This window comes from Podarcis tiliguerta (assembly GCF_965153285.1).
Source record: "Podarcis tiliguerta genome assembly, chromosome: 4".
NCBI classification, from domain to species: Eukaryota; Metazoa; Chordata; class Lepidosauria; order Squamata; family Lacertidae; genus Podarcis; species Podarcis tiliguerta.
In genome coordinates, this window is record NC_139537.1 from 62854256 (window position 1) to 62881273 (window position 27018).

The following is a 27018-nucleotide window of genomic DNA, read 5'->3' on the forward strand; positions in this document are numbered from 1 at the left end:
GATATTCTTTTCTGGGACAGATTCTTCTTCTAGTGACCTCTGTAGCTCAGTGACCCCATGGGACGAAGATGTAAAGGGAACACTAGCATATTATGTCAGCTATACGGCTATGTCCAAAAGCAGGTCACTGTCCATTTGAGATAAAACAGGTACTATCTGAACTCAAAAGTAATGTACATAAACTGGTATCATTTAAATGTTTCAGACAAGTCAAAAATATTTCTTGGCAAATACATTCAAGGAGGTAGAGGTTCAAAAAAAGCTAAGCACAGAAGGGTAAATAAAAGATCAGGAAAAGCTGAAGGAAACTTACTACAGATGCACGAAATGCTTTGGAGGACAGGAGGGATGACAACCTCAGTTTTCTAGTGCAAAACCTGCATTTTTATTAAAGACATGTTTTGGAAGGCCCATTCAAAAATACATTGTGCTCAGTAAAAATGAATAATTCCCATGCTGATAATTAAAGATTAAACATAGGATCATTTCTTTCTCTCTTTCTCATACTATTTACATAAACAATAAAAATTATACAGGAGTTAAAAATGGAATACATGCCTGAAAACAATCTGATACGGTGTAAGCACAACATGATACAAAGAGTTCTATAAACACTTTACAGATGGTTTATTAACTTGGAATGAAATCTTCAAATACCCAACATATTTTCAAAATCAGTTTTAATTCAAAGATTTACATAACGTCTTTTTCATAACAGAAAGCAAGGTTGATTTTAAGTTTGCGCATCTGAGATTTTCTAAAAAAGGGATAGTGAAAGTGGGTAATCTTTACTTACAATGCTTCAAAAGCCAAGAAATCTGCCTTTTTAATTAGATCTTTTGGGTTTACCTTGACTTTCCCAAAGCTATTAACTTCTCCAAGAGGCATCCTCTCCCCTATTTTTTCATCTACAATTCTTATTCAATATTTTGACAGTGGAGATCTCAGCAGTCCTGGATTTCTAAATATATTAAAAAGCCAAAGCTATTTCCCCCTGAAGATCTCTATTTGGCATTCCCCCCCCCCCCACTCCAGAGAACCTGAATTTATAGGTCAAAATGTACTACTATGGAATTAATATGTCCTTCACTTTAATTCTTCTAACACTGAGGTTGGAGAAAAAGAATCTAAAGGGGGTAGATTTCCCGCCACTTACGAACTCTAAGTCCTCCCACTAGAATTCATTACAGCAATGTATATTTTGCAATCTTAGAATTAGCACACATCTCAGGTGATTCTATTTGCAAATATTAAATTGTGATGCTCCATACATTTCTTAAGCCACCATGCATTTTACCGACTCTTCAAAAATAATAACCCCCACATGATGTATTTTCCACATTATGTCCTGTGGACTACATTTTTGTGGTTTGTTGTTTTTTTAAAAGCACATTTTAAGATAATGGTTATGCTGGAATATGGTAAGAGTTAAAAATGCATGTCTCGGATAATCTAGCATATAAATGAGCAAATGAACATCCTGGACAAAATCTAACAATGGTCTAACAACCGTTTCAGAATGGGAGATTAAATATTTTCATATCCGTGTCCCCCCCCCCCCCCGAGCGAAAACCAAAACCAAAAGGGCAATCCAGCATAAAGAAATAAAGGAAGACCTTAAAGCAATTTAACAATGGGCATGCACTGAGCAGCTTAAAATTAATATAAGCACTGTCTAAAAACAGGTATGGGGAACCTGTGGCTTTCCAGACTGTCATAATTCCTGATCATTGGTCATGCTGGAATTTGGCCAGGGTTGATGGGAGTTGTAGTTCAACAACATCTGGAGGGCCACAGGTTCCCCATTCCTGACCAAAACCCCAAAAGACCGGACGCTTCAAAAAAAAAAGTAAAGCAAACACCGTATTATAATTTGTAATTAACTGACCAAGAGAGGTAACTGAAAACTCCTGTGTTGAGCAATGTCCTAGCAAACAACAACTGTGTACAACTATTTAGCTATACATTCAGTAAACATGCTCTACGAACAGCCACAAGAAGCAATGGTACTGTATTGCAGCAGCTTGTTTAAGAGAGCTTGGTCACCTTTATTTGGCTGAATGAACTTAATCGACATTTTCCAGAAGCACCGCTCATTTAATGGTAAATTTCATAGGAGTGGGCAAATCTTTTACACCGCTACGCTGAAGCGAGTGACGTCAACTTTTATTCATTACTCTTAAAAGTAAATGGAACTGTGTTCAGCTAACATATAAAATTCATTTAAGGATTTTGTTAACAAACTGGTCAGTTTTGTTTTCATGGTACTTTATAATGCAGAATATTGATAAGTGAGTTTGTGTGAGCAGACACAAGCGGACATGTGAGGAAAGGCTCTCACACTGTTGTTACGGTAGCTGAATGAAGAGAATTCAGTGGGAAATAAAGATACATTAATTTATTTTGATAATTTGTCTGGATGCAACTGTGTTGTATTAAAAGTTCTTAAACAGCAGCTGGATTATACTAGACACTAGGAAAAATGGCTTTTGTCCTTATCTGCTACTAATTCTTATGTGTAAGCCAGCTAGCATAATAAAAAATAACAGGAGCATGAATTTGGATACAGAAAGGCACCTTTTCTTCTAGAACATTTCCTCAACCTGGTGCCTTCTAGATGTTGAGGCCTACAATTCTCGTCAGCTCCAGAAAAGCAAAGCCAATCATCAGGAATGATGGGACGTGTAGTCTAAAACATCTGAAGGGAACCAGGTTCAGGAAGGCTGTTCTAAAATAATATCTTAATTTCACAGATACTTTAATATTGTTTGAATGTTTATTGAAGACTACTGTAATATGCTTTCCTTGCAACATATACCAAGCCTAGCTCAAATAACTGCACTATAAGACAGAACCATTGTACACTCCCTGTGCATGTTCATCTAATGCCTGAATAGTTGCGCCACCACACAAAACAAATACACAAAAACTTATCATAGCGTTACTGTTATGCAAGAGTCAGGCTACACATTCACATTCTCAGTTGAGAGTGTTTTAGGCAAAAGTCTGACTAAGTTTTATTATTCTACCTCAGAGCAAAACTAACAAACACTAGGCCAATACTCATATAGAACTGTGACACAGATATACCTGTTCTCTGCCAATTTCACATTTGCTCTCGGTCATAATTCAATTTGGTATTTTAAGGAGCCTTAAAATATTTGGATTCCTGGTTCTTCTCTGTTGGTTATTTTACAAATGCCTTCAGTTTTAGCTGAACTACCATACAGTGTAAAAAATAAGAAGTTGGATATATTTAAGGCAGCTGGAAACTGTGGATTACTCATACTTTTGTGGTGTGGGGAGATGGCGGAATGGAAGAGAGAACATTTTAATAACTGTGTTTTCTATACAAAAGCCAAATGAAATACTAAAGACTGTATCAACACTTCTTTTCTGGGACATAAATGATTTTTTTATATATATATTAAAAAATAGTTACGAATCAGGAGCGGGAGGCTGATCACAATACTATTTGGGGATTTATATGGGAAGCCTTCTGATATAGGAGTTTAAAAAACAGAACACGTTTTTTTAAAAAACACACCTGAAAACCATACCTCCTGATCTTGGGCTGAAGTTATAAAGTACTGGGTTGAAATGCTTGTAATAAATGTATGCCAAATCCAAGAAACAAGGAGCGACTGCCGTTGCCCTTCCTCAGTGATCTTGTCTGTTGCTCAAAGTAGTGTGTTTTGTTTTGTTTTCTTTTTAAAAAGGGAGATATCCAATTGCGGCAACCTGCTCACATGACAAGCCAGTCTGCTAGTAGGAGTCTCATTAGCAGCGTAGTGCAACAGCCAAATCCAGTGGGTGCCTGATGCTTGAGGATAACTAGCGCAACTGCCATTATTATTATAGTTGGTCACAGTTAAGCTTGTCCATTTATGCTTGTGTAATGTCAGCTCTCAAACCTCTTGCACTAAACAAGCTAGATCTCAGTCATAAATCTCGGTAATCTTTCAAATTTTAAAAACAACTTACAATTTTTTTAAAAAAAAACTTAAAAATATGCTCGTTCCCCACATTTAACTTGCTTCTCTTTTTACTATCATCAACGTTTACGAAAATAAAAATCTCAGCAGCATGTTTACAATTTGGAAACCAAATTCTACTTTCAATAAACTGTTTAGGCCGGTTTTGATGCATTTTATTGGAATATGGGCACTTTCAAACGAAATGCTATTGAATGGACAATTTTGCAAAAGTATCAAAGATTTGTTCCACAGATATTGTTAAATATATCAAGGTTTTATTTTCCCTATTTAAAATATCCCTACAATCCCACAGGAAAATGTATGCTGCCTTCCAGTAGTATACATGACACTGATTATTTTACACTAGGAATACCATCAGAGAGCAAAACACATACCTAAGTTTAGCTGCTCTATCCTTGGTAAAGCTACAGAGAGTACAGCAAATTACTTTTCTAATCTCAGCGAAGAGAAAAGCTCACACTTGAATAATAGTTTAATGTGTAATAGGCTTTGCTCTTCTTCTGATGCTAGCAAATCTCCATTAGCCTAATAAGATTTTTGGATGTCTTAGCATATTTACAAGTCTAACATATTACAAGTTGGCTACATAAACCAAATTAAGTGCAAGGCTTTTGAAATAAGACTTACTCTTTATATTAACAGATTGGAAACTGTGTGTGTTCAAGCATGATGTACAGTTTTTATTTTAACAAAAAGAGAAAATTATATTATTTCTTCACTCTCTCCTGAAAGTCAGACAGATACTTTCAGCTTTATCCTTGAAAATGGCAATACTAATTTTAAATGCAACAATACAATTAATGATTTTCTGATATACTTAACTTTGATGCTAAATCTTTTCAAGGCAGAGGGCTTCCACACACGAGCTAGAAATAGCATTACAAAAAATTGTGTGTGCAAATTGCCTGCAGTGTAATAAGTATTAGTAATCAAAATGGGGTATAGCAATAATTAAACAGCTACAACTAGTGTAACGCAGACAATACTGCTCAGAGCTGCAGTCTCAAAACAAATAGTAAGGCCAATTTGGCAGTTGGTGGGTGAAGGAGACTGTTAGAAGATAGATACTCTATTAATCAAATTGACACCCAGTTACTAAACAAACTCCATCATACGGTCTCATATTCCCCACAACACACTCATTATTTCATGTATTGTTCTAATACCTGTTTTCTAAATAGGAAACAGACACATATACTATCCTTCCAACTCAAGTTTTTGGTTTTTGCAATGAAAAACATTTTGTTCCTGCTATGAAGTCTGCTGATGCTGCTTTTAAAAATTCACATATACCTTTAATGTACTGCAAAGCTAAGAGTACATCTCTTCCATTCGTCTGTACTTCTAAATATCCGCGTAAACCAGCAAGTTTCTGATTTTCAGGTAATCTTTTGGAGGACAAAGCAGTAAACTGCTAGAAAAACAACTAGTTGACTAAGCTATGCTTTCAAGAGTTGTGCAAGTCTGAGGAGTTAAGACTTAAAACATGTATTGTTCTGACACTATTGTCTCATTCTTTTTTCATTTATACCAGCTCCATAATGGGCCAACATTTTTCCAATTATCTTTTTTCCTGAGTTATAGTAATTGTGAGCAAACGGAATATTAGACTCTACATACACTCTGCTATAAGTCCACTTGATTTTTTAAAAATAATATTCTATAGGAAATTAGAAAACATCCAGCACTCTGAAGAGAGTGAAGCTTTAATGTCCACATAGATATTCTTATAAGTGATATAGGGGGAAATCAAACTTAGCAGAAAAAGTGTTGCTTTCCATATTCAAATATTATGTCACAGTTTTTATTAAATCTTAGAAACAAAATAGAAGTGCCACATCCTCTCTTACATTTAAATACAATATTTTACTTTCTGGTCGGTACAATTTCAAGCAAAGTGCAAAGAATACATAGAGGCCTAAAACCTTTCACCATGATTTACAGTGCTAAGTCATGCCAACTTTGGCTTGCCACTTGCAACTCCTGCTGTGGCTCTTTGGTCTTCACCTCACATATTGAACAGAAGAGGATCTGCCTTAACTTGTTACAGGTTGGTTTTTCTGCATGGACAACTGTAACAAGGTGGGATTCTACCACGATAATGCAGATGCCCATCTTCCATTAAGAGTAATGGGAAAAGCTAAGCACACATTTAGGGGGAAATATATCACTTTTCAATTGACTTTAAGGGTTTCCATTTTTGATAAGCCATTACCTGCAGAAACAAGCTAAGAGCAAAGTCTGAGAATTACTATTGTATTTTGTTTTGTCAGCAATGACACTGCATCTAGTACTAGCTGGGCAAAACTTCTTACAGTTCACACTTCAATCCACATTCAGTTCCCTTTTATTAGAAGTATAATACTGCACTTTATATCACAAATGTATAAAAATATGGCAGATAGTGTCATAACAATACTTTTCTTTTAAATGAGTATATTTTTAAAAAGACAGTTATTTACCATTTATATATATCTGTGTATATATATATATATTCATATATATAATTTATGTATATAATAAAATACTCCTGATGCAATCTATGTATGTTAGTTTTTATAGAAACTACTGTAGCTGTTGCACTGCATCACAATGTTTCAAACAGCTCAAAATAACTATACAGTGTAACATAAGATATGATTATAACAATACAATAGTAGATCATAAATAAATATTACAAACCCTATCAAATATGGAAGTTTAAAAAACAAATAAAAACATACAACTTAACTTTAAACCCTTATTAGGGATACAAGTGTTTCACATAAACCCCACAGTTTCTTTTAAAAAAAATTAAATCTAGGCAGCAATATTTTTTTTTCCATAAGGGCACAGGTCTAAAGACATTTCTTTCAACTCTCCGAAGTGCCTATACAGACGGAGGTGTGCACTAAGCTGGAATGTAAAATGAGAGAAAAGGGCAAAAAAGTTCATTCTCCCTGAAGTGCACATTCTTTTGTCATGAGATTAGATGAATGGCAATTAATAATTTCACTGTAAGATCCCTACTGGTGTGGTACCAAACAGTAGCTCCACGTATTCAATATTGCACACCTTTTATAAAGCTGAGAATTCAGTTACCACCACGATCACCAGCACTGCCATGCCCCCTGATAAAATCCCTGCAATAGCATTTCCTGGAGGATTATTACAAAGCTGTCTCTTTCAAATCATTCAAGTTTGGCATTCGGGATCTATTTGTTCGGTTGTAAGTGTGACCATTTTGCCCACTCTTAGAAGGCATCTGATCAGAGTATGAAGTCCCATCATTGGCACTCCTGTTCACTGGGGAAACATGCCAACTGGGTTCCATCTGGCCCGGGATCTGGAGTGTGGTTCTGCCTTTTGACTGGGACTCCTGCCGTAGGTTGCTGCTGCTACTGGAGGAAACTTGACTTATGGGATGAATTCGAGCTTCAGAAAAAGATGTTTTAGTTGGCTGACTTGGTAAGGGCTGGAATCGAGGTTCAGAAGGAATTGAATGGTTTGAGGATGAAGAAAGGTGCAACAACTTGCGGAGGGATTTTAAAGGCTGGCTCTAAAGAAAAAGAAGAAAACTTCATGGGCTTTGTTATTTTTATTTATTTGTACTCCCTTTTCTGCTTATAAACACTGAAAACAGTCTTTGTTCAATAATGCTTTGAGCTGTAAGTATATTATTTACAATATATTTCTTTTTCCATCCATCCTTTCCGCTTTTCACTCAAGAAAGTATAGTCTAGAAATTTTCAGCATCTACATGCAGAATGAACATTTCTCTGTTTGAAGATTCTGTGCTCAAATTTTGATATAAATGATAAACATTATTCTTCACTCTTCCACCAGGTTTGATGATTTCTTATACAGTGGTACCTCTCGGAAGCCGAACATTTTGGTTTTTGAATGCCGGAAACCCAGAAGTAACTGCTTCCGTTTTCGAACACGTCTTAGAAGTTGAACGGCTTCCATTGCATTTTTTCCAATTTTCTCCATTGCAATTGCACACTGCCCTTTGCGCCTCGGTTTTTGAATGTTTCGGAAGCCGAACAGTCTTCCAGAACGGATTACGTTTGAAAACCAAAGTACCACTTTATTATTGTTAGTTTTAGCTGCCTTCTAATAGATGCAACAGCTACATAGAGATTTTATTCAATTAATTAAAAAATACCCAAATAACAGGTGAAATAAGTTTATAAATAATGAAGCTTTTAAAAACAGCTGCTAAGACTCAAGATATTTCCAATGTAAGATCCCTGAACATCCATCTGTCTTGAATGACTAATTTCCACAAGACCCTTCTAAATTATGTACTTCAATCTAGTACAACATATGGGATAATACCATAACAGCCATGCTCTGCACTTCTCAGAAGCTATGGCTTCCCAGTACCTCCAGTTCTCTATATGTGTTAAGGGGGTGTGCTTTTAGCCTCTTCTCCTGAGGTTATTTTAGCATTGCTGGACAGGATGGAATGCAGATGGCAAATCAATTTATCTAGCTGAAGGGAGTTCACGTGTTTTGAGAGTTCATCACCTCACATTTGAAACTGAAACCTCTCCTGTACTCTTATCTATCCCTATGAGATTTCTGACTCCTCCTGGCCATGAGTTTGAGATAGGAAGTTCAGAAACTTTTGTTGCTGGTGTAACACAATGTGGCAAACAGGAAATACGGTTCATTTCAAAACAAGGCAATTTTAAACCATGGTTTCTGAAGCTGGCTTGTTGAAACTAACCACAGCTAGTGTTAACCACAATTCCAGGCTTGGATCACACGACAAACTGGCTAACTAAAGCAGAAGTGAAAGGATCTGATTGAATCTTCCTGGCCATGTAGGAGGAAGAAAGGGGGAGCACTCAGTGTGGATTGTGTACATTGCACACCATGGTTTAGAGTGACATGTGAATGTGGCCAGTAGCTCACTAGCAGTTATAGGATCTGGCAAATAATTCACCTATGCTTCAGGAGTGAAGTGAAGCAGAAGTTTAGGGCTATTCTTATATTTTACCATGGAATGTAAAGGGCATCAAATCATCCAAAAAAGTATGCCACTAATTGGCAGACGGAGTAGTTATTAAGGAAGCCAGGTCAGGACCTTGGGGAACTATTTCTCCTTTGAAGCTGCCAATGTCATCAGTAAAGAACAGGGGTGGAGACAGTACCTGTCCACTACTGCTGAGTAGAAGCAAAAGGGGCAGAGATAACCATGATATGGCAGTCCAGGCAGGCTTTCCATGAAGCCTGCTAATGTCAGCACCCTGCACAAGGAACTGCTGATCATTCACGTGATCATGTGTCCTGTCTCCATCTCAGCTGCTACCTTACACCTTTCTCTAGTATGAACATGTGGCCAGCAACTCACAGCTGCTGTTGAGCAGCTATGGCCAAGTACTGGTTGCCTCTACCATAGGCCAAATCAACCTTTATTGATCAACCTAAGAGGAGACCCATACTGCAGCCAGCATATTGCCATCTGGAAACCTCTCAGAAAAGGCCTTTTCACCTGCAGCACCAACCCTCTGGGATACTCTACCAAAAATGATTTGGGAAGCACCATCAGTTGCATGTTTCTAATGTCTCCTGAAAATTCAGTTCTTTAACCAGGCCTGCTTCAAGGTTTGAAAGTGTTATCTTTCTTACATTGCTGACTTGCTTTAAACTATGGATTTCCTCCCAATGTATTTAATTCTGATCGCAGAATGTATTGTATTCTGCTTTGGGGTATTTGCCAATAATGTAAAGTAACATACAGTGGTACCTCAGGTTAAGTACTTAATTCGTTCCGGAGGTCCGTTCTTAACCTGAAACTGTTCTTAACCTGAAGCACCACTTTAGCTAATGGGGCCTCCTGCTGCCGCCGCGCTGCCAGGGCATGATTTCTGTTCTTATCCTGAAGCAAAGTTCATAACCTGAAGCACTATTTCTGGGTTAGTGGAGTTTGTAACCTGAAGCGTATGTAACCTGAAGCGTATGTAACCCAAGGTACCACTGTACAGTAGTACCTCAGAAGTCAAATGGAATCCATTCCGGAAGTCCGTTTGACTTCCAAAACATTTGGAAACCAAGGCGCGGCTTCCGATTGGCTGCAGGAAACTCCTGCAGCCAATCGGAAGCCACATCGGATGTTCGGGTTCCACAGAATGTTCGCAAACCGGAACACTCACTTCTGGGTTTGCGGTGTTCGGGAGCAAAAACATTCAACTCCCAAGGTGTTCAGGATCCAAGGTACAACTGTATACAGTTTCTAATTACAACAACAACGAAATACTGCCCCTGTCCAACACATGGATGGTCACGGTGGAATTAAAGCAAAAATGGTCCTCTGGGTTGTGAGACTGGCAATCGTAACTATTCCAGGTTGATTCTGGAGGGAAGGAGGAAAGACAGTGACATCAAAACACAAGGCAGCTTTATCTTCTCCCTTCAGCATTTCTCTGGTTCTTTCATCTGCTCCATCCTGCTGTTTAGCATACCTAGATACTTGCTTGAAAGAGAGAGTAGGGCTGGACTAAAAACTCAGAGAAAAGTGGGTTAGAGAAGCAATGGATTCAGTCAGCATGTACTGTACTCAGTGGATGGACCAATGACCTGAATGCAGTATAAACTTCATATGTTCCTATGATATAAAGGTATATACTGGTACTTTGGGTTGCAACTTAGCAGACCTACCTACTATTCCCTTGACCTTAAACTGGAATGAAGCAATACTTTCACTTACATGACTTTGGATTTCTGCCATCTTATCAGAATGCCAATCCTTCTGCCTGCTGCCAGGGTGATTAGATGAGTGCATCGCTTTCTGTAATGCCAAAAGATCCTGACTATCACTCCCAGGCATCTGCAACACAGAAAGATTTTGGGGGCTGATCAATTCCTAAGCAGTAGATGTTCCAAACTGCTTCCCTTCTCCCAGCTTCCCAGATCAAAGCAATGCAGGTGAAGCCTGTTATTGCAATGCCCCTTTAATGTGTCCATATTAATAATCACATTTGTAGATGCCATGCAGATTTGTTACAACCTCCACCTTTAAGGCATTCACATGCTGTTAGTGAAATCACTGTAAGAGAGAAAGAGCAGTTAAATAAGTGCATTGTTGTGTTTCATCCTCATTTCCATAGCATTCCATACTGCTCTTAAGATCATGAGCCACCTCCACAAAAAACAAAAACAAAACATGTTTTCTTTCTTCTCAAGAAAAAAAGATCAATATATGAATTGAGAGTTATCAGGCTGTTAGTTGTGCATTATTTGTGCAAGGAAACAATTTATTCCCCACCAAAGTAAAATGAATTTTATAATCACACAGGTTTCTAAGTAATGCTACACTAGTTGCAAGGGGAAATGATGGCTGAACCCATGGTTTGGGTATTCATAGAATTATTGGGGAGGGACGAGAAATTATTGGCTAGAGAGTGTTTTCTTGGCAACTGAATCTTAGGATTAAAAATTTGTTAAGACATTAAATGTAGGGAGCTTAGCCTTTATTCTGCCAATCAAAACAACAAGGCAGCTAATTACCACAAAACCTAAGGAAATTAAAGCTATTAAAAACAGACCAATATAGAGTTCTGTGGCAAATCAAGTTAATAAGAGGTTGTTTCATTTTTCAAAGGAAGCTTCTTTTTACTTAAGCCGAAGGAAAGAAATGGCAAACCATGTAAACATGACTCAACTAAATAATATAAAGAAAGGATAATTTGAACATTAGTGCCATGTGACTGATTTCAGATGATGTTGCATTTAATGGTTTGCTACAAACATCTATTCCTAATTTTTCAAAATATAACCATGCCACACTTCTTGGAAGTTTTGAAAACTTAAAAAAATCTTTGAATTTGTGGAACTGGCTCAAGATGCTTAGTTTGCATGAAGAGGCTTGTGATCCCATGGGAAAAATACATGCTGCTGTGGTCAGTAAAATAAATTTACTGAAGTATTTGTTTGTTTTTTTAATTCAGTGCTACCATTTTTAAAAGTCAATACCATAGGTAGAGTGACTACAGGAATCTTTTTCAAAGAAGAGCTATGCTTTAAGTGATTCTTTGTACTAAAAAGAGGAAAGAGTGATTTCTTGATGCTTGGATTCTCCGCCTTGGTGGATTCTGTCTGCAATATAAGATAAAAGACTAATTGCATAAATAACAGTATAATTCAGGAGAGCTACCCATGTCTCTTATCTGCACATATATGAACACTTTAATAAGTTAGCCATTTCTTATGCCAAATCTGCTGTTATATGATTGTGGCAAGATAAGATTAATTGCTCTGCTGAATAAAAAAAGGTCTATGGAAGAAACACACCTGCCCACTTAACACATTTCAAGAATGTGTCTGTCAAGAATGCATGTATTTAATAAGTTCAGAATGAATTGATTTAACCAGGCTTTTGAATTTAGCATATGAACTCTTAGCAGAATCATGATAGCTGATTTTGCATGTAGTAAGGTGCATAAAATGTTTATCAGTTTACTTACACAATGTAGGGTTTTATATCATTATTGTTTAAGATCATTATATCCAGATGCAGCAAGTGGTAAGAGAAATTAGAAAAGGGTTTACTTGCATGCAAAGTAGCAACTGACTCCTAGAATAACTCCTAAAGTTATAGCTAGTTTCATTTTACTAACTAAATTAATTATCAAACAATAAGAGAAAAACATCCTTCAATGAAAATGCATGTCCAAGGCTGCAATCCTAATTCCTAGGCTATAAACCTCACTGAACACAGTGAATTTAATCTGAAGTACATATGTATAGGAGTTGTGCTCTGCATATGCCTTGTAGCTGACATATGTATTTCAGAAGGAATTGTATGGGAGAAATAAATTATCTGCAGGCTATGAAAAACTTAGGTGCACTAACACTGTTATGTGCCAATTCTTAAACACAGGCCAGCAGTTTCAAATAAAACTGCTCAGAAAAAAATAGCTCTGCTACTTAGCATCCTGAAATCTTCTTTTCATAGCAGTAGGGAGGGATCCAAAGCGACTGCAATAGAGGTGATTGTTGTTGTTTTTTTATTCTTTTATTTTTTCTGCAAATACATATTCCATACTATAATTCCCCCTTCTCACAGTGTCCAACATGCTCTCTCCCTAATTTTGTACTCACAATTACCCTGTGAAGTAGGTAAGACTGGATATTTCTCCCTAGTGCTATTTCAACATATTTTAACAACTAAGCCACTCTCTTTGCCTCTGTTTCAGAAAGAAACCAGTGAGAAATGTTCTTATGGCAAAGCATTGCGCTAGCTTGAAATAGGCAAATAAAGCTAGCACAAAATATTTTCACCGCTGAATATGAAGCAGTTGCGGCAATTATGCTGACGTCCCATAGCTGTTGATTTACACCAGTTTCTATGTACAGCTATGTGGTCTTTATTACTGTACAATGATTCATTACAATAATCAGGCACACTGATTTGTAGCTGGCTCCATAATGGCCAAAATTTTACAGATTGGCACACAAAAAGCCCCAGATCCTATGCACACCATATTGCTTATTTTCTCATTTCTGTGCCATATGACAGCTTTGCACACTGATCTAGCAATGGTGAACAGAAGCTTTGATCTAAACTGTCTCACAGACCAATATCTTGGGTTGAGTCACAATGTCTTAGCAGATTATGATCCTTTACTGCAACAATAGGTAAAGTTTTACCAGTATCTAACTATAGATATTTCCATTATGTTAGATACATGCAACAGAAGCTAAATTCTCCTTTCAACTCATTTTTAGCCCACATCTACATTATGGGTTTGTATCCATGCAATAATACTTGCTCACAAGAACAAATATGAGTTGGCAGAAAATGGGGGAAATGGGCATGAGACTGCAGAGTTAAACCTGAAAAGGGGTTAAATGTGAGAATGCAAATATCACAAGACCAGATAATGCTCATTCACATGAGTGTGACTTGTAGCATGCTCACCCAAAACATGGCAATTATGAAGCCATATTAAACATGTTATCCATTTTATCCAGACTTAAATTGGTATACAGTAACAGTTAGAAAACAGAAATCCAATGGAATTTCAACCAAACTATGTTCAAAGTAGTGTTTCCAAATGAGAATTCAGCATGCTAAATACAATAATCATTTCAGATATCAGCTATATTGCTGCAAGTATTACAATACTATAAACACTAATGCCACTAATTTCTATGTAAATTAAATACCATTTACCAGAGAATATGAATTCTAACCACATGCTTTCACTGCGCTCATTATTTGATATTAAAACAGCATATGCATGCATGCAGACACATCACCCATTCTCATACAATAGTATGCTTTTTAATTAGTTAATTCCTAATATATTACCCTGTAAAATTTATGCAATAAATTATTTTCTGTGTCTAGCCTGCCTCATTCCAATTCTAGTTTAGCTATTTTATTGCTCAACTGTTTGCATAAATGCCTTTCTTTGTAAACTGATTGGAGATCTCTAAAAATCAGACGCATACAATGCTAAATACAACATTTTTAAAAAATGCAGAAATCCCCCTTTTAAGCTACCTTCATTATATCTGCTGAAAGAATTTATTGTTTGAACAATACTGCACTAACTGGTATTTACTGTTTTTATCAAATGCATTTTAATCTGTTCAGCATATCATCATGATCTGGGATACTATTATGTGTATTGATAATGAATGAGATTGAAGGTTATGCATGTGGGTATGATAAGACCAATCATTCCCCTCCTCCCCACACCAACCAGCCAAAACAGAGAGCATATTTAGAAGCATCTCCCAAGCTATGAAACTGGTTATTCAGTGCGAGCGCAAGCCCATCCAGAACACTTTGTAATTCTACTCATGGATCAGTTTGTCTATTGACCAGCAGTACTTCTGCCTTGTCTGGATGAAGACTCAGCTTGTTAGCATTCAGTGTTTGGTCTTGCCATACTATAGACTTCAAAAGAAAATATTTCCACGGAAGTAATCCTTCAGATACTTTTGTTTTCAGATATGAATAATTATATAGCTGACAACTGTGAAACTAGTTTCCTGAGCCCAAGCAGGGGTGGCTTTAGGTATTTTTCTTGAATTACAGCACTCCCCTTGCCCACATAGTACATTGCTTCTGATATTATGAGCTTCAAAAGCAACTTGTGATCATCTTGGTGTCAACTCTCGAAAGTGAGAAATTCTGCTGGTCAGCATAAACCGATTATGTAAGTCTAAGTAGCTCTACAGATTTCAGCTTAAAATGTTTATATGCAGATAAGCGCAAACATCTGAAAAGGAAAACTGATGCTTGATAAAACTATGACATAAAAACAAACTTTTTAAAAATAGGAAACTGAAATTACTTACAGATTGAGATTTCTTTTTTTTCTTCTTTATTGCCCTGAAAAACCCTTGCTTTTCTTTTTCCTTTAGTTGCTCAGAATGAGCATTTTCAGGACTTTTCCTTAACACAGAGGAGAAAAACAAACAAAGAGAAAGCCAACTTTAGCAAAAAAGTTTTTTTTTACATTGGATTTTTTACATTACATGGAGTCATCATTTTCACAGGAATGGCTATGAAGAATCTCCTCAGGCCTCAAACGTCCTAAAACATATAGGGCTGCACCTGAATTCTGATCTAGATTTTCATGATAGAAAATAAGCAGTGCAAAAAGGAAAGGAAAATTTGGGGGCCAGAGGTGAGGAGTAAGACTTACCCAAACCCACAATGAGTTCTGGCAGTTGTTCCCAGTGCATTTGCTAAGGAACTCTAGGCACATGTACAGGCTGACGACATTAGCTCAGACCACTGTCCAGGGATTTTGTGTAACCTATGTGCTACCAATAATTTTTTTGTGTTGACTGATTATATTAACAGTACTTTGCCTAGAGGCCTAATTCAGAAAAACACTTGAACTTTTCACTTAAAAGATTTAAACCTTAAGTTTTGGAAACTAAATAATTCACCATGTGTCTGACTTAAACATGTTAAGAATATAGGAATACCAATGAAATGCGCAGCAATAAAAGGTTCAAGAAAATAGAAATTGTTAAGTGAACACCCTTTCCATCGCCTGTTTTTAAAACATCCCTTAAACACACCAACTTACCAGGGATCAAAAGCAGTTTGTCTCTTTGAGTGGCTTGTTACACTACTACTTTCTGCTGGTAGCGAAGGTATTCTGTTTGAGGCACTATTATCTAGGAATGTTCCCTCTGGGCGTGGAGATGGGACTGTAATTGAAAATAAAATAAAGTACAAAGCTGCCATATATCCATCGTCAACTGAATCTCACTAGCTTTTGTCTCTATTTACCATGCTGACTGTTTACGAAACATGACATCCTATCAGCATTGAGAAATGAATGAAAAGACACTAGGTTTTAGCATGTGGAAAACATAACCAGCTTATCCAATTTGCTCCTGCAAGTTGGATGGCAAATTGGGATATAGCAGCCTCAAAGTAGTCGAAACCTCTTTAGGAAATACGGCTGAAAACTTTCAAGAGAAGTTTACTTCTGAAAGAAGCATTTCAGCTATGAAATAAAACTAGTCACAAACACGAAGGGCTTAATAATAAGAAATGTATAAGCATGCATAAGCAACTTATTGCATTTAAATGAGTATGAACAAAACATAGAACTAATATAGCAGCACATAAATGCCATTTATGGATTTGTGGATTTTTACAACCCTGAAGCTACATTTTTAAAAGTTGGTGATATTTATTCCTTTAACTTTAACAAATGAATACAATTCAAGCAAAACAACAATGGATGAGACAATGAGAAACTTACAAAGAGGACAGGGAGGACACATCAGTAGAGAGAAGAGAAAGAAGAAAAGAGGGTAGGAAACAAAAGACAAAAAGAGTTGAAAGGTAGGTAATTCAAAAACTAATGGAAGTACTTGAGCTTTAGTACTGAAACAAATCCATACTTCTGCCAAATAAAATTTGTATGTGACTTTTCTTCCCTAAAGTAAGTTTGTCCTTACACATTGACCTCCCTCTGCCCACTGCTCAACAAAAAGAACGGAGGGATTTCAAGTGTGTTAAGTATCAACCTCTTTGCCACCAAAGAATCTCACTGAACCAATAAAATATGACTTTGTACAAAGTGCACATAAAGATGGAGCAGAACCAAAAGAAAAAGGCTAAAGAAAAATTACTACAACATTTCACTTCATGTAGGGATGCTCCAACACATATGCACAAAGCTCGCATTTGAGCAGACAGGTTAGGAGGCCAGTGTGAACGGGCAGAATTTTCTGTTGAATCAACAAGATCTGAGGCCTCTGACTGAATTCAGAATCACCTTCTACTGTAGAGCATAGGTTCTTACATGGGCAACTGACAGCAATTTATCTGTAATAATGTTAAGCACCAACAGCTGGACAAAGTATTCTATTTATTCAAATACTCAGCATAATACAAGAGAGAATGTGGTTCCAAAGGACTACAGGCTTCTAGACTAAATTTGAAGGCACTGTAAATCTTTTTGAGTCACTTTTGTGAGAAACGTAACTAATAAATTATAATGTTGATGACATTGCTATATTGCCACAAAAAGCAAACTAAACCTCTCAAGTTGAAGAAATTAAAACCATTTTCTCCAATATCCCAATAATTTAGTAGATTCATTTGTCTAACCAGTCCCTTAATTACACTATTTTAACTCTAATAAGAATCTTCAGATTCTTGCAGAGTGTCAATTCCTGGATGATTATTAATGTGTGTCCGTGCTGTGAGTGATTGTTGGCAATTTAGAAAAGTTAAGATGGACATGCCTGTAATTTCCAGGCCTCTATTACTTAGGCACTTCAGTCTTGATATTCAACATTTAATAGCACACTCTTAGAAAGTATTACAATACTGACACAGGATAGGGAGAATAAAGCCCCTCAGTATCAAAGGGTAGCAACAGTTTTTGAAAAAAGTCATTGTGTTCCTCCAAGCTAGCCTGCTTCTATAAACCATAACTAAGATTAACTGCATAATGGGTAAACTGTGGTTAACTTAAAATGGAAGTGAAACCTTCCAGTCTCCTCCTTGCAGCCACACTGGAGAAGAAACAGCATGCATGTGTTAGGCTTACATAGGCTCCTTTCTGTAATTATAAACCAAAATTTATGGTTTTGGACAAATACTACCTATGAGTTTGAATGATCAAATTATTTATATCCAAACATAACCTGTCAGAGCTGCTCATATGCCTATATTTAGAGTAATTTTTAAAAATCTGGATAAGCTGAAGTCGTACAATATCTTGACCTACCAATCATGCATATATAAGAGAGAGAAAAAGGAGAGATAGGGTGCAACCCTTGTATCCAATAACAAATGAACAGGACCCAAATATATTCAATAGGTTACAAGCAGGCGTAAACTAAATACTGAGATGGAAAACCAAAGAGAATTCAGAGGACTACTTTAAATTTAAGCTTAAAGCCATTTCATTTCATAGATACTGCACACATATACATATATCCCATTAGTAAAATATTTCAAATTTAAGTATATATTTGGAAGGAATAGAAAGTTTGGTATTTTAAAATACGACTAATTTCAATGGGACAGGCTGACCTTTCCCTCTAAAGACAATGGGATTTCAGCATTCAAAAATGTGGATGAATCACACCAATTATTTCTTGTAGCTGCAGTCATGTCTGAAAAGAAGTTCATCTGTCCAGAGCCTAGACTAAGGCCCAATTCATAGGAGCTGTTGTAATCATACATACTCTTCCCTCCTTCACACATGAAAGTAGAAGTTAGCAGTTTCCTTTTCTAATTTGCTGCAAGCCACAGTTTTCAATTTTATCTAAATGTGAAAAACTGTGCATAACGGCAAACCAAGATATGTTGGTATTTCTGAATGTCGCCAGTAAGTTAATACAAAAAAACCTCTGCTGTATTATTTCTAAGCTACACTCTCAAAAAGGTGCAACACAAAAAGCTATTAGCAAGGCTGCAGTCCTATGCACATGTTATGAGTATGCATGCTGAACACAATAGTACTTACTTCTGAGTAAACACGCTTAGGTTCGGTCTGTAAGACTACTTAACTGAACACAAGTCTAAAGGTGCAGCCAAACTCTGCATATCTACCCACAAGTAGAAGCAAAAGTTGTAGAAGAAGGGAAGGAACCTCTACTAAAACAAAAGGATTTTCATCTTTAAGTCTTGCCTAGCTTTCCAAGGACAGAAGGCTCCTCCCACCTGTCCCGGGGAAAGTGAAATCAGTTCTCAAGTTAAATAGGTAGTATCTTTTATCTGAACAATGGAAGAAATATTGATCAAATTCCATGAGATAAAAATACCTCTGTAAAAGCTACCAACTCTCCTAGGTACAGGATCATTATACAGAAGTCTATTTTCTTTTGTGGATGCTCCATCATCTGTGTGCTGATCATGATATGCTCCACCCTAAATAAAAGAACAATCAATTTGTTAAGCCAAAGAGCTCTGTTCTCCATTGGTATGTAACAGGACAAGAAGGAATCTGCCCATAACCTCACTCTACATTTATGAGTATTTGTTAAAATGAAACTTGCCTCCACATACTAAATGAAAGGATTATGTTAAATGATATTTGTTCCAAAGCCGTATGTTAAGAACTGTAAAGTGACTAGATTATATTTTTTCATGAATTAAAAAGGGCACAGCACCCACCCTAGAGCTCTTGCAAATGAAATCAAATCTGGACAGTCTGGTGACAACAATGAAAGAAAAACACAATTGCTTATTACTAAATCCACCCCATCCTGAAGGCTCAGTAACAGAGGAATACTGTATCTAAAATATGCCCCCATATTGTCTTAAAAACAGCCTGAACTAGAACAAATATTAACACCTCCACAAATTCCACTAATAAGTGGGAGAAAAGGCTGGTTAAAAGTTGAAAAATAGATGATGACAATGACAACAACTGCCATACAGTTTGCTACAGTGACCATCATATATTCTCTACAGGCAACAACCGTTCTGTACAGGGGTTCTGTTCCTGGTCCCTGTGCGCATCAGCGGAGCATGTGTAAGCCCGCTCCGCCCTCTTTTCCAGCCATTTTGGGTGTCAATGTGATGCCTGCATGCACAGTCAATTAAACAGTCATTGCCTGTATTCACAACAATGCCTGTTTATAGTTCTAGTATTATTTTATGCGAACACCTGAATACTGAAGCCAATTCACATTTACTGGCGGTGTTTACCAGTTAAAAGTGCAATTGCATAGAACTGTACATATTTTGAAAAACTACTTAAAATTCCAGGAGTCTGATACTGTTTGCACTCCTAACCCACAGTTTCTACCCACTGAAGTAGATGTGTTTCTTAAACATACAAAGACTGGTCTAATTAACCAAGTTGAAGGATCTTAAGTCAATACAGCACCCCTCTGAATGGTTTGTAGTTGCAACCTGTGCTGTTTTGCTTAGAAATATGTCCTGAAAACCGCAGCACATAAAAATTGACACAATTAGTGTGCCCTATGTAAATCAGACACCTTCAAAGTCCCCCCCCCCCCACTCAAAAACTATCACAAGGTACATGGCTAAAGCAAATGCTATTACCTAGGCATAGGCAAACTTGCCCCTCCAGATGTTTTGGGACAACAACTCCCATCATCCCTGACCACTGGTCCTGTTAGCTAGGGATGATGGGAGTTGTAGTCCCAAAACATCCGGAGGGCCGAGTTTGGCTATGCCTGCTTACTGCATAAAATTACAGATTTAAGATTTTATTTTAGGAGTGCTTTCTCTAGCTAGACCAATTTTTCCAAAACATTTGAAAACTCCCCACTGCTCCCATCATCTAGACTCCATCGCTTCACCTTCCTTCCTGTTTTCTCCTCTTCCTGCTACCTCTCCAGCATATTGCAACTCCCAGACCAATGACTATGTAAGAGCATCCCTGCTAGATAATACCAAGGTATCAGCTAATGAACCTGTTTCCAAGTGCTCTTCCCTGCTGTTTGTCTCTCATTTTTAAAAACCTGTGGAAGTTCTATCCTTTCTTTAAGTACCAATGGCAGAAGTGAGGAACAGAACCAGGTCAGTAAGTAGAATCCTCAGCTCCCCTACCCCATTGGCCACTTTGACCTGTCAGTCGCCTGATGTCACCATGACATCAAGTGACTAAACTTCAATGGAAAGAATCAAAAGCACACCCAATTATTTCATTTCTTCCTTTGCTGGCACAGCTTGGAAGATCTTTTGCATCCCAGGCTTGAATTCAAGTGGAGCTCTTCCCAGTCAGTTTGTATACGGCAAAAAAAATTTAAAGGATGCTGAAATGCAAGCCTTGCTTGAAGATGTACAATGAGTGTACTAACTTTCCCGACTGTTCCTTTGGAGTTGTGGCCACACCTGAAAAACAGCCTTGTAGGCCAAATTAGGACCCTTGATGGGCCATAGGTTCCCCATGCCTGACATATGGCAAAGTTTTCATGAGCTGTTTTAACCTATGCTAGGCGTAGCCTAGTTGTTCGCTCTTCGAAGAAAAGGTGAAGAAATACCCATAATTTCTTTGAATTTCTCATATCTAAAATCTGCCTGTACTTATCCCAAGATCTGTTGTTGTTGTTGTTTAGTCGTGTCCGACTCTTCGTGACCCCATGGACCAGAGCACGCCAAGATCTACTACTGTTCAAAACTATTCTTAAAAAAATGGATTCAAAAATCTGGGTAAAACTATTATCAACACAAAGTAATAGCCTTATGACACATGCAACATTCAGGATTGTGAAGGCTACGGAGAACAATGCACATCACACCTTGAGCTCCTTGGAAGAAGGCTGGGGTATAAACGTAATAAATAATTTCAAGCATTTATGTTCACACAACAGGTTTCACCTATTTTTATAATAAAGTAAAAGTTCTAAATGGATATCAAAGTGGGGGCTCCCAGGGTGGGGTAAAAGTAATTCCTACATTTAACAATTTAGTTATATGCTCACTCATGACAGACATACAAAATGGGGAAGAGGAGTCTCTCCAACAGTCAAAATTCAAACTAACCCTACTGGTATCTTCTGTACAGTCTTCACGGGAGGAGCCAACAGATCTTGTGAGTGACTTATGCTGCACCTGTGGAGATAATAGTTGCAGGCTGTTTGCTCTGGCTGCCATCCCTTGCCCTACGCTTAAGCCACCCTCTGAGCCCTTGGTCCTCACTCTGTCCCGGCTCACATACATAGAATGTCTATGAGGGCGCTGCTGTGAAGAAAAGGGACTTGTATAACCTAAACCGTAAGAAAAAGATTCATGGGGAGCAGATAAAGAGTGTGAATGGCTTCCATCCATGTGATCTGGCAATTTCAGCTCCTCCATAGTTTTGGAATGTCTCGTAGATGGTCTTCGCGATTCAAGCGTACCGTCACTTCTGTTATTTCTTGCAGAAGGACTCAGCAAAGTCCTGTTGTCAGCATGGCGCGGAGGTGTTGGTGTGGTAGGAGAGTTCAAGTCCAAGCAGCTGGATGGAAAATACCGACTGTTGTTTGGTTCTGCAACTTGAACCCTGGCCTCAGAAAGATTACCCACAGATTTGGAATCTGTCAGAGCCCCATGACTTTTGGACTTTGTTCGATATGAGGGACTCTTTGAAGACTGAGGAATGGTATCAATGTAACTGTGACGGCTATGCCTTTCGCCTGGTTGCAGCGTGCCAGTTTTGCTCTGAGAACTCTCCATAAATGAGTGACGGTTGTGCTGAGATCTGGAATTTGACTTCAAGTATTTTGTACCTGGACCATCAGATGCTTTGGGATCCGAATTAAAATCAAACTCAGTTTTTGTTTTTGCTTCTTTTGGACTGAGGAGGTGTGGGATGTTGTTATTAGCTAGATCCTTGCTTCCAGATCCAGGAGCGTTAGTTGGCTTTTTGGAAAGCATTGGGCTATGTGAAGCAACAGGCATATTTCCATTTAGAAAGCTTTCATTTGATGGAAGAACTTCTTCTCTCTGCAATCCAACTCCTATATTCTGTATATCTTTGCTGTTTGATCTGTGATGAGACTGTACAGCAGTACTTTTGCTAGCTTGAGTTCTATATTATAAAACACAGAGAAAACACATGTTAATTTCTACCTTTAAACACCGGTTGCTTCAGTAAACTTGGTGTTTAAGATTTGCTTACATACAGGATGGACTGGAGACTGTTGGCACTGAGATGGCTAACTTGTTTGTTCCAAGTGCCTAGTAAGTTAGAACAATTAAAGGAGAACCCACAAGATCAAGTTTTTAAAAGTAAAAGATGCACAGAATCAAAATGAACAAAGAAGCAATGAAGAGTACTTTGTTCACTCCTGATAATGACTCAGGTGTAGGAGGCTCAAAAACACAAATGGCACAGCAACTGTCATCAACACAGAAGGTACTCTTCACATGAGTCACTGTGCCCAGTTAATAGGCAACAGTTTCCATTAAGTCCAGTGGACATGTGAATTGCTAGGGCATCAATATCCCAATATCCCGGTGGCAAGAGATGGTTTGCACTTACCTATTGGATAAGGTGTTACTATCTCCATGGTAAGGTTTTCTTTTAGTTGACCGTGAAGGTGAACGATCCAAGAGCCTCTGAGTTTGAAATGCTGGGTGGTTCAGACACTGCTCTGTTAAGTATCTGTCAGCTGGATCCAGTTTCAGTAAGTTCTTTTGAACAGAAATTCGGGTTTAAGTAATAAAGCTGAATTGTATACCATTTGGAAGCAAAAAGTATTTGGCCAATTAATATTTAAACACTGCAATTTCTAAGAAATATTTTGTGCAACTGAAAACTATTTTAAACTACTTGCCTATTTTTCCTCTATCTTAAAACACTGACTCTAAGTACTATACGTATTGTGAAAAACTCACGCTACAAACTCACACTACAAACTGATGTAGATGTATTCAGCATGAATAACCCTGGGGCCCAGTAGCCACTGGAACCTATAACATTTGGGCCTGATAACAAGCAGTTGGGTTGCTGCAGAAGGTAGGAAATAGATTTTATTTTCTATTTGGCTCCTAAAAAACTTAAGTTTCACAAAACCATTTTGTTCCTCTGGTTATTCATTTATTTTAATAAGCTGGAGAAGGCACTTACTGAAATAAACACCATTATCTCTATTGCTAACATGTTAACACATTATTTATATTAATGTGGACTAAATTCAGTTTTTTGTATCCCCTGAAAAGAGGTCTACATCGTGGTAAACAGTAGAATTACACTGCTTTCACAGACAAAAATAATGAATGAAAAATACAATTTTCTATTTTTTAAAAACAGAGTAATACTCAGCAAAAGGCATAATTCCCCTGAAGTATCCCTGGTACCGTTTCAAATATTTGAAGCTGATTTGAAAAAGAAATCAGCATCACACAGATTTACTACTAACATCAGAACAGCAGTGGAACATAGAAACAATAATACATAGAATAACAATATTCCTACCTTCATAAGGTCAAGTAAAACACCACTTAAGATTCCTAAATATCTCCTTTCCAAAGACTGTGGATGGTTAACTGCAGGAAACTGTATAAAAATAATTTCCATACATTAGGAAGGCGCATTTATAAAGGTCATCAAAACACTGTTTGTGGTATATGCTGCCTAAAATACCTGGGACAACATACAATAGCATAGATAGCTTAAATACAGATTGGCCTCTTGAAATAATCACACACATTAGAAAAACACAAAGATAATCACCTTATTAAAAAGGTAAAGGTACCCCTGCCCGTACGGGCCAGTCGTGTCTGACTCTAGGGTTGTGCGCTCATCTCACTTAAGAGGCCGGGAGCCAGCGCTGTCTGAAGACACTTCCGGGTCACGTGGCCAGCGTGACGAAGCTGCTCTGGCGAACCGGCACCTGAGCAGCACACGGAAACGCCGTTTACCTTCCCGCTATAAAGCGGTACCTATTTATCTACTTGCACTTAGGGGTGCTTTCAAAATGCTAGGTGGGCAGGAGCTGAGACCGAAAGACAGGAGCTCACCCCGCCGCGGGGATTCGAACTGCCAACCATACGATCGGCAACTCCTAGGCACTGAGGTTTTACCCACAGTGCCACCCGCGTCCCAATCACCTTATTAAGGTCATACTAAATGCACTCTATGTTTTAAAAAAGATTAATAGCATTTGTGCAGTCAGGGAGGAATAGAAAAGGGAGGAAGTCAGACCAGGACTATTGTGGTGGAAGGGAAGGAAAAGATGGGTTAATGCCCCTATTTTTCCCAATTAAAATTCTCCCAAAACTGCAAAAGTGTGAAAAGATATACAGGTACCATAAGACTACCTCCACGCTCCCCCCCCCCCCGAAGCAACCGCTACAGGTTCCATCCAAGCTGCAATCAACATAAGCAATGTTGAGAAATGCAGGCCATGAACTCCCATGCCATGCCTTGGTGCCCTCCTAAAATACAGATTTCCAAAGACGTAATTATGAGAGACTGGTTTAAAGAAAGGTCTAAACTAATGAAATTAGAATTAGTTTCAAAGTATCCTTTATCTACAGATGTGTTTAATTAAATGTGAATAACTTAAATACAGATGTGAAAAGGAAACTTCTACATGTTTGATGTATTACAGTATTTTAATATTTTTTTGGAAGCCGCCCAGAGTGGCTGGGGAAGCCCAGCCAGATGGGCGGGGTATAAATAATAAATTATTATTATAATATTATTATTACATATATGTCAAGAGCCGGATGATGTTTTTCAGTTCAAGCATAGCATAGTTGAATAGTCATGTCCACTTGCTGTTAGAACGAAGCGCGAAAGAGCTTGCTATACTTCCTTGCCAGCATTAGGTTGCAGCAATTTGACAGCACTTCAGATGGTGCAGGAAGGCTAATGGCATCATCACGTCATACGGTGAACTGAAAAGGGGTTTCAGAGGCACTGCGGCAGTTCTAGGGCAGTGGAATTTAGCACCAGATCATCTGGCCACGCCAGTGTAGTGTAGTGTAGCTCTTTAAAAATCACACAGTAGCTACGTAGTCAACCACAAAATGCTATAAAATGCAGTTCGGACATAGGTAAAATATTCCACTAAAGGGTGTAAAGTTTTAGGGCACTATTTACAGTTTTATTTTTTGTCAAGAACTGAACAAAGACAATATGTCAATGGTAAGCTTCCACGTGTACATTGCTTTCTATATAATACTTTTGTAAGAAAAAAGTCATCATGCTGCAAGTTTGTGTGGCCACCACTAGGCGGCCAAGCGAATTGCAGCATGACAACAATGGGAAGTGCAAGTGAGCAAGCCAGCAGAGTAGGCAAATAAGTGGGCCAACTGGAAGTTCAGGCAGGCGTTGTTATTGCTGTCATTGCCACCTGTGTGCCCGCTCACTAAAAGGCATGCACAAGAGGGCAAAGGAAGTCCGGGGTCTGAGTGAACAGGTGGTCCAGCTGAGCAAGTGATTCAGAGTAGGTGGTCCAGAAGAGCGAGTGAGCAGGCAGCCCAAGAAGGCCTTCATTTGCTTCTTGTTGTTGTCACGGCTGCCGCTGCCAAGGAGAGTCTTTCTCCCCATCGACCATTGCTGCCAGAAGGAAGTGTGCAATATTAAATATATGCTTCCTTCTGTTGGTGGTGGCATGAGGTGAAACACCTTCTCCTGTTTGTTTGTTTGTTTGTTTGCCTCTCCTCTGTAAGAAGTGGCGGAAGTGGGATCTTGGGACTGGAGTGAGCTGTGAGGGGATTCAGAGGGGGAGGAGCTCTTAGGGGATGGACGCTGGCAGCAAGATGGCGGTGTAGAAGGTAAGCAGGGTGAGGGAGTAGGTGGGGCAGCGGGTAGGTGGGAGTAGAAATTTAAAGGGGATGTGGGGCGTTGGTTGGGGGTGCTGAAGGAGCAGTGAGGGGATGGGGGTTTAGGTGAGGGGTGGGGAGGAGGGCAGGGGTAGGGAGCAATGAAAGTGGGGGGGGGGCAGCTCCTAGCAGATATTATATTTGGTTCTGTCTAGAATTTGATCCACCAGAGTTTACAAACTGCTAATTTTCTTGCTCTGGAAGATGTCTTGCATATACAATATCCTTTGGCAAACTGCTGGATCCAAAAGTAGGTCATATAAATGGTTTGAGAGCTTAATAGTGAGAGTTCTTCCCAAG

The 27018-nt window shown here is 38.2% G+C and overlaps 1 protein-coding gene across 6 annotated transcripts in view; it reads right to left on the reverse strand.

The window, feature by feature from the left end:
* Positions 1-361: 361 nt before the first annotated feature.
* The window catches only part of CDKL5 (cyclin dependent kinase like 5), a 66849-nt gene continuing 40192 nt past the window's right edge, over positions 362-27018 (reverse strand). For 2 of the 6 annotated variants that reach the window (XM_083439400.1, XM_083439401.1), the window contains exons 10-18: positions 24362-24442; positions 23426-23577; positions 21946-22972; positions 19251-19356; positions 16043-16166; positions 15300-15396; positions 11961-12083; positions 10696-10815; positions 362-7536 (exon numbers count right to left, since the gene is read on the reverse strand). In XM_083439400.1, the coding sequence (XP_083295526.1) occupies positions 7147-7536; positions 10696-10815; positions 11961-12083; positions 15300-15396; positions 16043-16166; positions 19251-19356; positions 21946-22972; positions 23426-23577; positions 24362-24442 (2220 nt within the window). In that variant the 3' untranslated portion in view covers positions 362-7146. The remainder of the gene's footprint in view (positions 7537-10695; positions 10816-11960; positions 12084-15299; positions 15397-16042; positions 16167-19250; positions 19357-21945; positions 22973-23425; positions 23578-24361; positions 24443-27018) is intronic. The other 4 variants (XM_083439404.1, XM_083439405.1, XM_083439402.1 and 1 more) reach the window with 3 other exon arrangements.